The sequence below is a fragment of the Dermacentor andersoni genome, chromosome 2 (genome assembly GCF_023375885.2).
Source record: "Dermacentor andersoni chromosome 2, qqDerAnde1_hic_scaffold, whole genome shotgun sequence".
NCBI lineage: Eukaryota > Metazoa > Arthropoda > Arachnida > Ixodida > Ixodidae > Dermacentor > Dermacentor andersoni.
The window spans coordinates 34,750,746-34,769,137 of record NC_092815.1 but is presented as its reverse complement, the minus strand read 5'-3'; the positions used below and the strand labels follow the sequence as shown (position 1 = coordinate 34,769,137).

The 18,392-nt window shown below is 46.1% G+C and overlaps 1 protein-coding gene across 1 annotated transcript in view; it reads right to left on the bottom strand.

The window, feature by feature from the left end:
• Impbeta11 (importin beta11) overlaps nt 1-18,392 on the bottom strand; it is a 125,471-nt gene that overhangs the window by 87,945 nt on the left and 19,134 nt on the right. Inside the window, exons 5-8 of the mRNA XM_050189561.2 lie at nt 12,937-13,066; nt 9,893-10,000; nt 4,544-4,617; nt 4,321-4,420 (exon numbers count right to left, since the gene is read on the bottom strand). Of these exons, the coding sequence (XP_050045518.1) occupies nt 4,321-4,420; nt 4,544-4,617; nt 9,893-10,000; nt 12,937-13,066 (412 nt within the window). The remainder of the gene's footprint in view (nt 1-4,320; nt 4,421-4,543; nt 4,618-9,892; nt 10,001-12,936; nt 13,067-18,392) is intronic.

Below are 18,392 nucleotides of genomic sequence, written 5' to 3'. Positions count from 1 at the left end.
GTGCTGATCATTCACATTTGCGCTTTCTTCATTCTGCTCATCCTATGAAACGACACGCTCAAGAGGACAGGCCCTGTCCCCTCGCTTGCGTTTACCCTCGCGAAACGCTCTTGTGGTAGTAATCCTCCGGTGTAAAGTGGCGGCCGCAAACGTGCAAATCGTGGCGCCGATCAGATACCAATAGTCTGATGGGCTGCAGCCACTGCACTCGTCTGCTGCATTGCAGAGGGACACGATGTCGCAGCTTAACATATTGCCAGTCACTACATTTGCAGCCCACAACGCAACAAAGTCGATTCATGGTGCTCATGAAAAGACAGACCGACATTGACCGCGGAGCTCTTTTTAAAATGGTGCACGTTGTAACACAAGCAGACGACACTTGCTGTGTGCCGGAAGTGCTTAAGTGTACTGAGAAATCGTTCTTGTGCATTCTCTTTCTGTTACTTTCTTTTATTAGAAACAAATTAACTAACATTACAACTAATATGAATAAAATTTGTTCACCATTAAATTGGAAAAAATATTGATGACGCGCCCTGGGCAGCCAATTGAATAGTTCACCCTACTGACGTCATTAGAGAAATTTAAGTCAAATGGGCAGGGGCGGCTGAAAATTCAGCCGAGCAGTGTGCTGCGATCGGCAGTGATGTACATTTTTAATACCTTATACTAAATTACATGCTTTATGTGGAGCACTTAGATGTGTCAATTAATGATCAGAAGGACCTACTCTAACGACTCAGTATGTATGTACAAAACCTTCAAAATCATTTCAGGGTCCCTTTAACCAGATATCAAGTTAACCAGAGTCAAAATAGCGGAAGTCTACTGTAACTGCTACTGCAATAAAATAAGAGTGCCAGCCGTCACATCTGCCTGCATGCCCTACACCTTTGCCCCATCTGCTTTGTGCCATGCACCCCACGCAGCATGCCTTCATTGTGTCGCCCTACGTATCGCTGGCTTCGCTCACCTCTCTCCCGACTCCCTTTCATGTCGGAGGGGTGGAAGGACTATTGCTATTGCCATCAATGCTTCGCCTGTGAGATTCTTATTCTAGATTTCATGCTTCTTTTCTTTTCAGCGAAGACACCCGGTAGTCAGGTTTCATTGTTATAGCCAATAATGCGGCATGGGGATATTGTAGTAAGCTGCTTGTTGTTACATCCGAGTACTGATAAATCCGGTAATGCTATATAGTCACTGACAGATTTTTCAGACTCCAAAAATTCAGACTTGATGGATATTCTGGGCTTTATAAATGCTCGGTCAGGGTTCCCATAGAGGTAATGCATTTTTGCAGCCGATTTTTCGGATGAATTTAGGCCCCAAATTTCAATTTTCTTGACTAAATCGTTCTTCCAAGCCACGCAACAAGATTTTGGGGGCCGCCATGTTGTACTTTTTGCTGGCTTGGCTTCCAGTGGCCCGCTCTAAAGCCTCTAAGATCGGGACGTGCACACTTTCAATAGAGTGCACGACATACTCCAGTCTCGGAGGCCATGCCCGCTCTTCCTTGGCTGACAAAACACTCTAGGGGAAGGCATTTTTTCCTGTTTATTTCTTTTTTCAGTCAGCACTGTCATCACAATCACTTAATGCGGGATCCATTTTTATTCATTTATTTTTGAAGTATCGGCTGCTATTTGCACGTGGTGCATCCGTACAGCAGGTGTGTCTTGGAGACGACGTCGCATCTTTGTGTGTGTGTTTGTGTGGCTTCACGTTTGTGTGAGCGACGCCACCTCATGTGCCTTCGTGAGAGCCAAGGGGTGCAAAAGAAATGTGAATCATTTCTTCAATCTAACGGAGATCGCAGATCACTAATGCGGTGACATTCTTGTCAGACTGCATATGGAGAAGGCGCCGCTCTTGCACAAATCCAAGCAAATCTGATCGCCTCCAAGCGTAGTATGAGGCAGGGCATTACTATAGATCTTTTTTTAAGCCGTTCGAAGCCTAACAAATTTTATTTTATTGGCTGAACAAGTTTTTTGAACTCTTCTATTTTTCGGACTATTTTTCGGCCTTCGCGAGGTGCAGAAAATCGGTCGGTGACTGTAGGTGGGTTCGACTACTAATTAAAATGTTTGGTTGTTTATCCTATCTGCTTTTTTCGTGCACCCTAGTTATAACAGTTATCGGTTATAACAATGGGATTTTCCTGGCACTTGATTAATGTTGTAAGTGGGTTCAACTGTATGAGTATGCAAAGAAGAAAATTTTAGTGCTACCTAATACACTAAAGCCTTCATGCAACGAAGTTGAAGGGGAAGCCAAAATGACTTCGTTATATCAACTATTGCCCTTTACTGCCGTATATGCACAATGGTGTGCACAAGTGTAAACATGCAAAGAAGACTATGGCTCCGCAGCCTGCCATCATCGATATGTGGCACAGCACAGCTATGCATGAACTCTAAGATTGCAATCTTGGAGGCTAGTGGCATAGCTTCGGCAGCTACATGATGCAGCAAGAGAGAGGAGCAATGACATAACAAACAAGTGCTGCATGTGCACGGCCACCATGTGTGCAGTGGTAAAAAAGAACAGTCTACGGCATATTCGATGTGGGAATCTTGAACTGCCAAGCCGAACAAGTGTGGAACCCTGCAGAAAGCAATATGCTCGGCGGGCAATGGTTGGTATTTTTGGTATCGGATATTAATCTAGTTCATTATGTATTCATTAGCAGAACAATTTTACTTCGTTAGAACAAGGTGTTAAATACAAGGATATATATAGTGCTTTCAAAAGTCAACGCATTTACTTCGTTATATCTATTATTTCATTATATCCCATCTCGTTATAACAGTCAGTGTACAGTCAACGACTGATTTTTCAGACGCCCGATTTCTCAGACATGCCCGATAAATTGTACACCATCTCTGCAGTGCCACATACCCCATAGCGCCAATGTATAAGAACATCTGAAATTTTGAACGCTAAAATTCTTTGCCATCCAATTTTATGCAATTTTTGCCACGACCACAGCTCTGAAATGGCCTTAATCAAAGCCACCACCATTGCCATTTTGATCATCTCGCAGTCTAGAACCAGTGCTCTTGCATGCCGATCTGCTATCAGCTGCAGCCACCCCTGTGGCAACACTGTGCCTAGCTGCTTTGGCGCTTGCGACTAACTGCTCTCGAATACCGACCTACAGGCAGCTGTAGCCACCACAGCAACGTTAGACCTAGCTGCTTTGATGTTGGCTACTATACTCTATTACATACATAGCAGTCAATGCTGCGGAGGCTAGAGAGGCTTCTTTCAGTGGCTTCATTTGCACTTGGATATAGTTAATGTTTTTTTACTGCAATTGTGCACAACTGTTTTTTTATGTAGGCTCAGTATTGAATGAAACAAATTTTTATCTTTAGAAACAAACACACTGTGGCATACAGCTGCTAATGCGTTGTTGTAGATAATTTTTATTTTTGTTGTTCCTTTCCGGTTTTTTATTTGTAACCTGTCGCGAGGAGCCTCCCGTACATGCTTGCGCGGGCGAACGCTGTTGGCGCACAGTGAAACGTGGACGGAACGTGCGGAGTGATTACTTTTCTTGACTGAAATTCTTGCGTAGCTTCCACAGCGTTGACTGCTATATATGGAATGAAGTATAGGTGCTTGCGCACGCCGATCTACTGGCAGCCGCAGCTACCACCGCAGCAATGCTAGGCCTAGCTGCTTCGGCGTTTGCTACTTTCTGCTGTTCAGTAACATGACTCTCATTGAAAGCATTTTCAACTGTCAGGAATGGCACCAACTCTACTTTTGTCACTTGCACTGATGGCTTCTAAGCACTGAAAGCCCAGCAAGGATCAAGTGCGGCAAAATGACGGTTCTCGAGTGTCAGCTTCGCCACAATACAGCAGAGTTACAAAGTGAAGCATACGCAATATATTATGGTGAAGTATATTAAGATTGGAAAGGGGCCACTCTAATGAAACACAATATATATTCCTCAATTATACACGCGTACACCCACTGTCTCCTGTCCCAGTACGAGGAACAATGCCTCTAATAAGTGTACTGGCAGGCCTTCAAAGCTGTTTCGGATGTGCCTGTGGCAACCGGAGCCCTTGGGGGCAATAAAAGACATGCACTCCTTTTTTGAACTGCTCAATTTTTTGAACGTTTTTGCAGCCTCTAGGGAGTCTGAAAAATTGGACGTTAACTGTACACACAGCAACTACGAGAAGCAGTGATAGGAGTCACACACGCACACAAAACTAAAAAGCCATGTTTGCTGTAAAAGGTGCCCCAGCGGATTCCTTTCAAGCATGCCACTTCAAATACTGCAACAATACCAACCTTCTCCGGCTTCTGTGAAGCACAAGGAAACTGCAGTCTCCAATGAAGGCTTGATGAAAGGGATGTATGAGAATGGATGCAGCTCCAAAACGTCATGCAGCTGAGTGAGATAATGTGCAAGGAGAGCACAATGTAAATACAGCTTACTCTACTGACCCTCACAACATGGTCAAACATGTATTGCACCACTTATACTCATTTAAATGACAGCACTGAAACTTACCACTTTGGTAAAGAGCACTACATACTTCTCACAAATTAGCCGAAGATTTGGGTTGATACACTTTAAGGTCTTACCTGCAATGCAAGGAAAGTTTTGATTGTAATAAACACATGAGCATGTAATGTGTTCCTTCTTAACATTGTACAACTTTTCACACTTGTAGAAAGAAATGTTTCTAAATTAATCTACCATGAGACTTGGTCCATTAGGGATACCTTTCCTTTCCGATTTATTATTTTCTTTGCGTCAATACTTACATCATAAATATTACTGTCATATACTTCTAGAGCATCTGATTGTTTGGACTGTGTTGTCATTCACATCATGATCAATTGATTTAGCTCGAAATGTTTTCATTTCTTAATAATTCCACCTTTGTTGCTAACACATATTGCATTAGTGAGGACCCTGACATGATGACAACTGCATGAGTGGTTTAGTGCTGCATAAAGACATACCGCATTTTTCTGCTTATAACCTACCATCGCATATATTGAGCACACACAATTACAACAGCTCGGGGGAAAAAAGAAAGAATATCTGTGCATATAACTTGCGGAAGTAACTGCCTGAAGCCAGACTTAAAGGCGAAATTCGCATCTCAGGCAACCATGAAGCCACACTTCAAGGTGAAATTCGCATTTGACCCACACCCTGACTTTACTGTTAAAATTTTTTTGCATTTTTGTTGCGAGTTGTACGAGCAAAACTAAAGGACACAACTTTCAATTGGTGTACCTATCATCAAAGTTTAAACAGTGCAGAAATACTTCATTTTTTTCAGAACCTACCATGTTAGCATACATGTAAACTATTCTGAGCACCCCGCACTCTTCAGATGATTGTATTTCAGAAAAATAATATGTGACTCAATGTATGGATGGTTTGACTTTTTAGGTACCCACTTCTAGTTTTAGTGCTCGAGATTCTGAACAATATACAGGGAGTTAATAGATTGATTAAATATTTATTTACTTCTGCATCACAAATGAAATACAAAATTTTTGTGAGAAAATCACCTTATGCAAGTTTCACAAAGCAAGTCTTTCACCCACTTTACATAGAACTGTAAAACTTCATTAAACAGTACCCACTTAAACAGTAGTTTCATTTTAAAAGTAGTAAAGTCAAATCATTGACTCAGCAGCCATTGAACATAATGCACTTTGTATCTACGGAAACCGCACTAGCTTATTGTGTACATATGGGTTAACGCATAGTAACTGCACTTTTCATAGCGCAATCACGGCGGTAAGTCAACTAGGCAGAAGAACGAGCCTCATAGATCAGAACAGCCTCCAAGTGCAAACGCAGAGGGTGCTTGGAAGGGTGAAGCCACATTAACATCAGCATCATTTCAGCACCTAGCCAGAAAGCATGAGGGTGGCCTGTGTTGTGACGTTGTGCAAGCTAGGACTCGCGTCTTGCCGAAGCTCGGATGAAAACCGGGTGCTCAGCATAAAAGAAAAAGTGGACATCATTCATGCTATAGAACGTGGCCCGAAGTCGGCGCTAGCACGCGAGAGCTATCTACCGTTGACTATGGTGTGTGATATTTGGAATGCAAAGGAGAAGATGCTTGGCAGTGCTGCTGGGACCACGAAAATATGTCGGCTACGAGGTTCAACTTTTCACCATCATTGCCTCTTTTATTGCCGAAGTGTCGCCTAACGACAGTGATGAGGAAACACGGAAAGCGACAGCATGGGCGATTCAAGCTCGACAGTGGCAGAATCTGCGTGTTACGTCAGCTTCATGTGAGTGTTTGCTGAGAGGAGGGGCTGGTGGAAAAGCTGACTGTCAACTTAAGGGAGTTTGAGGCCACTGTCGTCACTGCTAGGCTGCTGCGGCATCAAACGAAATAAACAGACTTTTGTGGCGCGAGATGAATAAATACTGCATCTTATTTGCCCTTTCATCGCACTCTCTCCGAGTTTCATTTTTGACAGGTAAGTGAGCGATGTCACGCTATTTCGGTTAAGCAGTACTACCATTTAGTGTATAATTTTTCTCAGCTCCATCCAACTTCGGTTTAACGCAGTTTCACTGTAAGGACCTCTCAGGAATTCTATGGTTCCTTTATGTTCACCTTGAGAAATGGCAACTACAATTGAGAAGAATAAATGATAAAATTAACTGACTCATTTTAACAGTCCAAGGAAGGAAGGAAGGAAGGAAAAAGTGGACAAGGAAAGGCAGGGAGGTTAACCATTTTAGCTTAACCGGTTTGTTACCCTACACATGGGAGCGGGATGGAGGGATGAAAGATGCGGAAAGGAGAGAGAGAGAGAGCACATAGCACAGCACACACATTGTTCATTAGAGTCCATCACTCTTGCGTGATACATGATATCACTGTCACAGCCGCTTGCCCAATCCCGTCTCTTTCAAAAACCGAAGTTGTCGCTTTATCGCCTTCAGCTGCGATGCCTTCCGTCGGCGGCATGTGAAAATCGTTTCGAGGGACAATGGTCTATTGTCAAGATGTGCTAGAATGGATGCCAGGGACTATCACTGAACTATATTCAGGACAGTCGCACAGAATGAGTTCCAGCGTTTCCACGCAAAGACAGGCATTGCAGAGAGTATTGTCGGCCATTCCAATGCGAAATGAGTAAGATTTCGTGAAAGCCACCCCTAGCCATAAGCGATAAAGCAGCGTCGCCTCTCTTCGGCGGAGTCCAGTTGGCATACAGAGATGCATCAAAGAGGGCAGGTGGTATTGACGGTTGCTCCGGTTGGTCTGGCTGCTTGGTGTGCACCAGAGAGACAGAGTGATCTCCTGTGCAAGCACTCGAAGTCTGCTGGCTGCATCGGACCTTAAAAGTGGTATGGCCTCTTCTTGTGCGTCTTCAAGAGCTGCCCGAGCGGCATTATCGGCATCTTCAGTTCCTATGACGCCGCAGGGACTTGGCAGTCACTGAAACGTCACGTGGTGTCCTTTCTCCTGTGATGTATGGAGTAGGCATCTAATATCGAATACGAGCTGTTCGAATGGCCCATGATGCAGAGCTGATAGCACAGATTGTAGGGCTGCCTTTGAGTCGCTGAAGATTGACCATTGTCGAGGTGGCTCCCGATTGACGAAACAAAGTGCAGCGTGAAGAGCAGCTAGTTCCGCAGATGTAGATGTTGTTGGGTGGTCAGTTCTAAAGCTGATGGTAATAGCTCTTGCTGGGACAACCACAGCACCGGACGAACACTGGATGTTTGTGGAAACATCAGTATAAATGTGTTCGCTGTCCGTGTACCTCTCGTGCAGAAGAAGCAGAGACAGTTGTTTCAGCACAGGCGACGACAGTTCAGACTTTTTCCCGATTCCTGGTATACTGAGATGTACGGTGGGGCTGATAAGACACCAAGGAGGTATCGATGGTTTAGATGCAGCGGTGAAGCCCGAGGGAAGTTTGTTGTTGTACTTGACGATAGTTTTAGAGAATGATGCTTGGTGCCTGTCTGAAGGTAGTGTTGCAAGGTGATGATAGAGGGCACGTGCAAAATGTCTGATGTGCGTTCTCAGGGCTTCCACCGTAATGTGAGTTTTCATTGGATAGTCCCGAGCAATCGCAATAGTTGCCGCTGTTGACGTGCAGCTGGGCAAACCAAGGCAAACTCTGAGTGCTTGAGCTTGTGCTACCTGCAGAACACGAATATTTGTCTTGCAGGTGTTGTTAAGTACAGGTAGACTATATCTCAAAAAACCGAGAAAGAGAGCTCTGTAGAGTTTCAGCATTGCGTCTACTGACATCCCCCACGTCTTTCCTGTCAAGTAATTAAACAACTGAGAAGTTGCTGTCAGGCACCATTTCATGTAGGCCACATGCGGGCTCCAACAGAGGTCTCGGTCAATAATTACACCAAGAATATGTGGGTTCTGACATAGGAAACGGTCCGCCCATTGATTGAGATGACATAAGGCGTCATCGGTTTGCGAGTAAATGCCACTAGTGCGCATTTTTCTGGTGATATACTGAGACCTTGTTTACACGAGTACTTCGCTTTCAAAGTTGCCGCTCTTTGAAGCAGCGCACGTATCTGAGGACATGACTGCCGAAGTCCAGACACAGATGTCGTCAGCGTATATAGAAATTTTGATGGTAGTTGGCAAGTATTTAGCAAGTCCAACAAGAGCGAGGTTGAATAGCGTCGAGCTGAGAGCACCGCCTTGAGGAATGCCCCTACTGGTATAGTGCCACGAAGTTGGGCCATTGTCAGTTAACACGTAGAATGATCTTGCAGATAGGTAACTTGCAATCCACAAAAAGACTCGACCACCTAGGCCAACCGTAGCAAGAGTGTCGAGAATGGCCTCATGTAATACGTTATCGTATGCCCCTTTCACATCTAACACATCACATCACACATCACATCTTTCACATCACATCATGACATATGCTGGACATATGAAACGAGATCAACTACGTTGTCGATGGAAGAGCGGTCACGTCGGAAACCAGCCATGAAATTCGGATAAATCTTGTAGTGTTCAAGGTACCTTTCCAGGCGGCCAAGGATCATCGTTCCATTATCTTTCCTACACAGCTGGCCAGTGCTATTGGGCGGTAAGAGGTGAGCTCTAGTGGGGATTTGCCCTGCTTTAAGAGTGGCACCAGGCGGCTTACTTTCCATTCGTCAGGAACATTTCCCTCCTGCCATGACGAGTTGTAAAGACTCAACAATTCTATCCGTGCAGATTCTCCGAGATAGCACAAGGCTCAGTATGATATACCATCTGGACCCGGAGATGATGAGCGCCTGCAGAGAGCTAGTGCCGCTTCGAGCTCCTCCATTGGAAAAGGAAGGTCCATGCGGCAATCACAGGAATGTAGGACGTCAGCTCGGGCTGGAGAATCTGGACGAGTTGTTTGGTCTGCGATCTGCGCACAAAAGTCTTCTGCGACATCGATGTCTTGCCGCCCTTGGAAAAGTGCTAGCGCCTTGAATGGAAAACGCCATTCACAGTGGCTATGACATGTTGTAGTGTAGGGCTACACATTAATTTTGGCTTCCTAAACTTCTTTATTACACACTAGAAGCTTAGTACATAATGCTTTTCATTCCATTCCCATCCAAACGTGGCCCGGCATGGTGTTCCGTAAACTGAACCCAAGGCATCATGCTCAGGAGCAGACCACCTTAGCCCATTATTGTAATGGATAACACAAAAAAGTTTCGTTAATAAAAGTTGAGAAACAAGGGAAGGGTCACTGACAGACAATGCTGAACTCATTACAGTTATATTTTTAAAGTAGGTTATTCGAACAGCTTGCACACAAATTTAATAACAGGAAAGAAAGGAAACTTTCTTGTTATGTCATCATAGCAGATGAAAGAATAAGGAAGACTCACGGCATTCCAGCATAGGCTTCATCCATTGGAATACAAGTGTGAGGAACATTGTTGCTTCGGGAACTCGTGCTGGCTCCTTGAACCCATGCACCACCAACTTCCGAAGCACTGGGAAGGAAGGTTATAACAAGATGATATTACCTGCCAACATTTGTAATCACAAGCTTCTCGTAGAAAAGCTGCAGGAGGGCATCAGTGACAGGATAAAAAAAAATCCTCATGAAAAATTGACATTTCTTTGTTTGGGTTTCATTCTACATTTAAAGGGAACAATATAGAAAGAACTATTATTAAGTGGAACCAGACAGGTAGATTATACTTGTGAAATTGCTAATAGGTCAGTCTGACAATACAGAAAGAATACAATAACAAAAAAAGTCGCAACAATGCCTGGCAATGAGAATAAAGTACAGGTCAAATTTAGTATCAATGGCAAAATGCCTATGCTGATAAAATTTATGTTGCACATGTTATGTTACACTTTTAGATGCAGAGAACTTGGAACAAGATACTGACAAGCAACACATTGTTTTTAGATCAGAGTAGCTTTTTAGCAACTTTGTTGTTGCTAGTTTTGCCTGCAGGAACTTCTCCAAATAAACCTGCTTGAACTGGGTATCGTTCTGGTGTCTCTTCACTGCCAGAAGACTTTTAAGGGTGTGGTTGGAGACTAGTGGACAAACATTTTTTTCTAACTGCATAATATTTTGCAATATTGCTGCTGCAGCAGCCTATCTTATGTCCACTGCAAGACGAAGGCCTCTCCCTCCGATCTCCAATTACCCCTGTCCTGCACCATCCGATTCTAGCGCTAGTTAGAATCGGATGGTGCAGGACAGGGGTAATTGGAGATCGGAGGGAGAGGCCTTCGTCTTGCAGTGGACATAAGATAGGCTGCTGCAGCAGCAATATTGCAAAATATTATGCAGTTAGAAAAAAATGTTTGTCCTCCGATCTCCAATTACCCCTGTCCTGCACCATCCGATTCTAACTAGCGCCTGCGAATTTCTTAATTTCATCACCCCACCTAGTCTTCTGCCGTCCTCGACTGCGCTTCCCCTCTCTTTATACCCATTCTGCAACCCTAATGGTCCAACGGTTATCTAACCTACGCATTACATGACCTGCCCAGCTTCATTTCTTTCTCTTAATGTCAATTAGAATATTGGCTATACCCGTTTGCTCTCCGATCCAAACCACTCTCTTTCCGTCTCTTAACATTACACCTAGCATTCTTCGTTCCATGGCTCTTTGCGCGATCCTTAACTTGTTTTCGAGCTTCTTTGTCAGCCTCCAAGTTTCTGCCCCATATATTAGCACCGGTAGAATGCATTGATTGTAGACCTTTATTTTTAATAATAATGGTAAGCTTCCAGTCCGGATCTGACAATGTCTCCCAAATGCGCTCCAACCCATTTTTATTCTTCTGTAAATTTTCTTTTCATGATCAGGGTCCCCTGTGAGTAATTAACCTAGGTAAACATACTTTTTCGAAGACTCTAGAGGCTGACTGGCGACCCTGAACTCTTGTTCCCTTGCTCAGCTATTGATCATTATCTTTATCTTCTGCATATTAATCTTCAACCCCACTGTTGCACTCTCTCTGTTAAGGCCCTCAATCATTTGTTGTAACTCATCCCCAGTGTTGCTGAATAAGACAATGTCATCTGCAAATCTAAGGTTGCCGAGATATTCGCCGTTGATCCTTACTCCTAAGGCTTCCCATTTTAATAGAGAGATTGTGTCTCCCTGCCTGACCTCTTTCTTCCCCTTTTTTTATAGGTATCTTCCTGCTTTTCTTGTGTAGAATTAAGATAGCTGTGCAATCTCTGTAAATATTTTCCAAGGTATTTACGCAATCGGTCTGTACTCCTTGACTATGTTATGCATCTATAACTGCTGGTATCTCGACTGAATCAAATACCTTTTCATAATCTATGAAAGCCATACAGAGAGGCTGATTGTACTCAGCAGATTTCTTGATTACCTGATTGATGACATGGATGTGATCCATCTGCCATCCGTATAAATCCGCCTCTGCCACAGGGGGTGAGCACGCTGTCAATTATAGTTTCGAGCCCACCATGTAAATCCAAAGCTAGTCTTGTAACGGGTTGCTCGAAGCTATGAAAAGAGACCTTTGTGCGCCTATGAATGGCATTTGGAAAGGGGGACCACTGCACAATATTTCGCAAGGATGGCGGCAGTGAAGATGCAACAATCATCCCGTGCACTTGCTTTTGTTAGCGAGATGGTTTGCCGGCTTTCTGAGGGTCGTGCGACTGCTGTGAGTAGATCTGTGTTAATTCAGTAAACGTAGCTTTAGTTGCCAACAACTGATGATGAAGCTACAATTAGGCCTAATGGGCTAGACAATGTGGCCAACTGTGTGGCCATGACAAAAATTTGCCACTGGTCGATGTGATAATGGGCCACAAAGCATCACAGAAAGCTTGTCGCTAAAAATCCTATGGATGGCTCATCAGTAATCGGTTGTGAGATCATGCATACAGATTAGATTGATGGCCACTGAAGCAGTGTTTAGGTCTACAGTCAACCAGCTGGCAACTACTGCAAGCACACGTGCCAAGTTGGTCTTAGTGCACGTGTGCGGATAGAAAGCTATGAATTTGGGTGCATGAACACTGCGATCAGCATGCCTTCTGGTGGCTAATTGGCCCAATCTTCAGAGATCTTCTTGTGCGTTTCACATGCACTGGTTTTGTTGTTCCCTATGTTCGTGTAGCGCTAGTCATTTAGATCAAACCAGCAAACGTAGTCGAACCTTGTAGAGATAAAGCTCACACGCTGTGGGAAAGCTGCGCACATCAAGGGACCGACCGCGGCCGCATTATTCACCTAAGGGACCGATATTAGAAAAATCGAATAGTATTAGACATTCAATTCACGAATCAAATTATTAAAATGTTTACTATCCAATTCGAAATTGAGTATACAACTATTCGCACGCCCCTAAATATAATCAATGAACGAAAGATGATGGTACAGGAAAAATAAGTATAAAGGTAATAAAGAGTCGTTACCTTTGAGGCAGAGATATGATTTTTCAAGCATAATGCCCACACTGTTCGGGTTGTTTGCCATTTGGTTAAGGAAGGCTTCTGTTTGGTTTGTCCACAGTTGCAATATAAATCCAAAGATATTGCTGGCAAGCTGCAAAAACAAATTGTGTCATTTTGTGATAAAGATGCCAGCCACTTTCACTATTGACACTTGGCTGGAGATACCTACATATACAGATGAATTGAACACAAACAACCCAAATTTGAAATACTGTGTCAATCACCCCTTTAAGATGCTGGACATTGTTGTATGCTGCATGTCTTATACATTAGGAATAGAGTACAGAATAACTACAAGTCGTGTAGCTCAGTGGTTCTTTGAAGAATTAATTGTTTGATTTTCCAAGTGAATGAGCATATCAAACATAAAAGCCCAGCACCTCTAATCAAGTAGCTCAGTGAACTCAAAGAAAAGAAAGAGAATTATGTGCTAACTCAATAAAGCTAAAAATACGCAGCAGCAGCCATCTTGTGAATTTTGGAAAGAACCTTTACTGCTACACTTGAAATGTCCCTTTTATGTATGACCACGTAACCGTGATTACATGTTATTTGTGGAAAGACGTCTGTGAAGAAACGATTCTATTCTAGCCAGCTAGTGCAGCCTAAATATGAAAGACATGGTGCATACTCCTCCGACCACCTCCACACTACACCCCTGAACTGCTGGCTCAGTGAGGAAGCCATGTGAAGTAATCTACGGTGGTCGAACAAGGAATGTGGCTGGAGCCAGTGTTTCGACGAGTGAACTTGTCTTCATCAGGCAAGTCCCCTTGTTGAAACCTTGGCTATAGTGACATTCCTTCTATCACTGCTATTCCCTTGAAGCCGGCATTTTACTTGGAACCTTTGTCTTTTAGAGCTACGTGAAGATTTACCTGCCTGATGACTAAATATACACCAAAAGCTTGTGTGGTCATCCGTACATTGTAGAAAATACTTGATCTTTGCAGTTTGGATTCTCGTGACCGAAGCAGTACAGACACATTAATGGAAAAAGCTCACTGCTTCCTCGAATTATTCAGACTGATTTGGCTGTCAAAGTCTGTTTCCCATGAAGGACGAAGCATTGACAGCTATAGCAGGGTATTAGAAAGGCTCATAGTTTTATTGGCACTATAAACTGCGGTAAGCATTCATTTAATAACTAACATTGTGGTACCCCAAGCCCAGAGACACACAGAGTTAACTGCATGACAGTGAGCACTTGTAGTCAATGTGCTGGTATGGTAAGGAGAGCCAGCAACAGGGAACATTTCATGCTGCCGTTCCTTTATTTAATTTATTTATTTATACAATACTGCAGGCCCAAATGGGGGCCCTAGCAGGAGGGGCAGAATACAGAAATATTTACGTATGCACGTGTATATATATATATATATATATTGACACGTGTACTTATCTTTATCGGGCGCCCACGTTTCACCGCTTAACAACTGTAATCGCACAGCGACGGACGCGCCTGCATGTATCCGATGTTTCTGGAAAGTTATCGATGCTTCTACCCGGCTGTCTGTTGTCGCCGTACCTTATGTTATCTGATTTCATCGCCTGACGCGAATGGCGTAGAACATTGTGGAATACGCGCGGGTCCCATCAGTTAATCTGGAACATTCGACGACTGATCTATAAAAGCCGACGCGCTTGACCCGTTAATCAGATTTCCGACGATCGCCGACTGTGTTCGCCGCTTTCGTTGTGCTATAAGTGTAGCCTGTTTTGTGGGCACAAGTTCGCCCAATAAAAGTTAGTTTTCTCGTTCACAGTATTGCTACTGTGTTCTTCTACGTCACCACCACGTGACATCTGGTGGAGGTGCTTTTGGTCCATGTACCGGACGCCCCCGACAAACCGTGATCCAAGCCCGGACCGTAAAAAGAGCACCAACGTAGTCACGGACCATCGAGTAAGCCGTCGTCTACAACAGCTGCCCCCGGAACACGGACTTCTACCTGAGAAGACCAAGAAGATCGTGGCCAAGACAACCCCAATGGCTGCCCCAGTGACACCCGTTGTCCTGCAACAACCTCGGGACCCACCGATCTTCCATGGAGCAGCAACTGAAGACCCGGAATCCTGGCTGGAGACGTACGAGCGAATCGCCACTTTCAACAACTGGGACTCCGACGACAAGTTGCGGCATGTATACTTCGCCCTAGAAGACGCCGCCAGAACGTGGTTCGAGAACAGGGAGTCGACATTGACAACATGGGACCTGTTCCGTACCGGCTTCCTGCGCACCTTTACAAGCGTCGTGCGCAAGGAAAGGGCCGAAGCTATGCTGGACGCCCGAGTGCAGCTACCTAACGAGAACGTCGCCATATTCACGGAAGAAATGAACCGCCTGTTCCGCCACGCCGACCCGGATATGCCCGAAGAGAAGAAAGTCCGCCTTCTCATGCGTGGCGTGAAGGAAGAACTTTTCGGCGCAATGATACGAAGTCCACCGAAGACCGTAGAAGAGTTTCTTCACGAGGCCACCAGCATCGAGAAGACACTCGAAATCCGGAACCGGCAATTCAACCGCCGCACGAACTCTACCAACTACACAGGAATTCAGTCACTGGCCACCGATGACCTGCGCGAGACTATCCGAGCGGTCGTGCGGGAGGAACTACAAAAGCTGTTCCCGTCACCGCAGCCTCAAGTGGCTTCGATTGCCGACGCTGTACGTGAGGAGCTCCAACAACAACTCGGAGTAGCCCCTGAATCGCCGCAGCCTCAACCGCAAGCGATGACATACGCCGCTGTAGCCCGCCGTCACGTTCCCCCTCCGCGCCCACGGCAGGGCCCAGTGACGACACAGTTCCGTCGTCCACCACCAACCCCGCCGCCAGCACGCCAACCCATCACCCCACGCGGCATTCCAAGGAAGACTGACGTTTGGCGCGCCCCTGACCATCGCCCGCTTTGCTATCACTGCGGAGAAGCCGGGCACATCTACCGCCGATGCCCATACCGGGAGATGGGACTCCGAGGGTTCGCCGTGAACGCGCCGCGACCACAGATTGGCGAACGACCTCGCGATATCGCCGACTACCTCGCCGCCACTCAGTGGAGCCCTCGACGACCGTCCCGTTCGCCGTCACCAGGCCGTTACCTGTCGCCGCAGCGCCGACCATACACTGGCCCAGCCCGGGGCCGGTCTGCGAGCCCATATCCGGAAAACTAAAAGCAGCAACCGATGGAGGTGCGGTTGCTGTTCGTCGAACTGACGAAGATCCTCCGACGCCGACGGAGACGCCGAAGAGACCATCTCCACGACATAATAATGACACGCCGCCGTCCCGACGAAGTCAGAAAGCCAAGACTACACCGACAAAAGACTACGTGACGACGCGACGTTCCAGCTTCAGTTTAACGCGACGCAGCCGTGATCCGACGCCAAGACCTAACTGCAACGCCAGACAAAGAACCACCGACCTCGACGTGCTTCTCGACGGCCACGCAGTTACCGCCTTAGTGGACACAGGGGCCGATTACTCCGTAATGAGTGGACACATCGCCGCCCAGTTGAAGAAGGTTAAGACCGCATGGGAAGGCCCTCAAATTCGGACCGCTGGAGGACACCTCATCACGCCGACTGGAATATGCACGGCAAGAATAACCATTCATAACCGGACTTACCCTGCCACCTTCGTTATCCTCCAAAAGTGTTCACGAGACGTCATTCTCGGTATGGACTTCCTGGACCAACACGGCGCAATCATCGACCTGCAGTCGAAGTCTATAACGCTGTCGGAAGATAAAGCGACACCGCCGGAGAGCCCTCGTAGTCACCACGCCTTGAGTGTGCTCGAAGATCAAGTGAGCATCCCGCCGCGCTCCAGCATTATTATTTCCGTCGGCACTGAAACACCCGCTGACGTAGAAGGCGTCATCGAAGGCGACCAGCGTTTGCTGTTCGACCGTGAAATTTGCGTCGCAAGAGGGATCGCTCGACTGCACGGAGGAAACACGAAAGTGTTGCTGACAAACTTCAGCCAGGAGTTCAAGCACATCAACAAGGGCACGACGATCGCATACATCGAGGAAATTCAGAAAACCAGCGATGCCTTTGTCCTCTCGGATTCTGTTGCATCTACCCCGACGACCGTAGTTCCCGAGCCAGACTTCGACATAAATCCAAGTCTCCCCGTGATTAAGCAGCAACAGCTCAGAACTCTGCTTCGACGATACAAAGACTGCTTTTCGACGTCATCGAGGATTCGACAAACACCAGTCGCAAAGCATCGCATAATAACCGAAGAGTGCGCTCGACCACTACGCCAGAGCCCTTACCGAGTTTCGACGCGAGAACGTGAAGCTATTAGGCAACAAGTCGACGAAATGCTGCGCGACGACATCATCCAGCTGTCGAAAAGCCCGTGGGCCTCTCCTGTAGTCCTGGTAAAGAAAAAGGACGGAACCCTACGCTTCTGCGTTGATTATCGTCGACTAAACAAGATCACGAAGAAGGATGTGTACCCCCTTCCACGGATAGACGACGCATTGGATCGGCTCTGCAACGCTAAATACTTCTCGTCGATGGACCTCAAGTCTGGCTACTGGCAAATAGAAGTCGACGAGAGAGATCGCGAAAAGACTGCCTTCATCACGCCAGACGGCCTCTACGAGTTCAAGGTCATGCCATTCGGACTGTGCTCGGCGCCTGCAACGTTTCAGCGCGTCATGGACACGGTGTTAGCCGGACTGAAGTGGCAGACGTGCCTTGTTTACCTGGATGACGTCGTTGTCTTCGCCGGAAATTTCGACGATCACCTTAGGCGGCTTGCGACAGTGTTAGAAGCCATCAAGTCATCAGGGCTCACTCTGAAGCCGGAAAAGTGCCGTTTCGCTTACGATGAACTTTTGTTCCTAGGCCACGTGATCAGCAAATCAGGAGTACGCCCCGACCCACAGAAGACAGCTGCCATCGCAAAGTTCCCGCAGCCAACCGACAAGAAGGCAGTGCGCAGATTCCTTGGCATGTGTGCCTACTATAGGCGCTTTGTCAAGGACTTTTCACGCATCGCTGAGCCGCTGACAAAGCTAACTAAATGTGAAGTCGAGTTCAAGTGGGAAACGCCGCAGGCCGACGCATTTCAAGAACTCAAACGACGCATGCAGTCGCCGCCCGTACTTGCGCACTTCGACGAGCACGCCGATACCGAAATACACACTGACGCCAGTAGCCTAGGCCTCGGTGCCGTCCTAGTCCAGAGAAAAGATGGACATGAACACGTGATAGCTTACGCTAGCCGGTCGTTGTCAAAAGCGGAAGGCAATTATTCTACAACCGAAAAGGAATGCCTCGCCATCGTTTGGGCTACGGCGAAATTTCGCCCTTACCTCTATGGCAGGCCATTCAAAGTGGTCAGCGACCATCACGCGTTGTGTTGGTTAGCTAACTTAAAGGACCCTTCAGGACGGCTGGC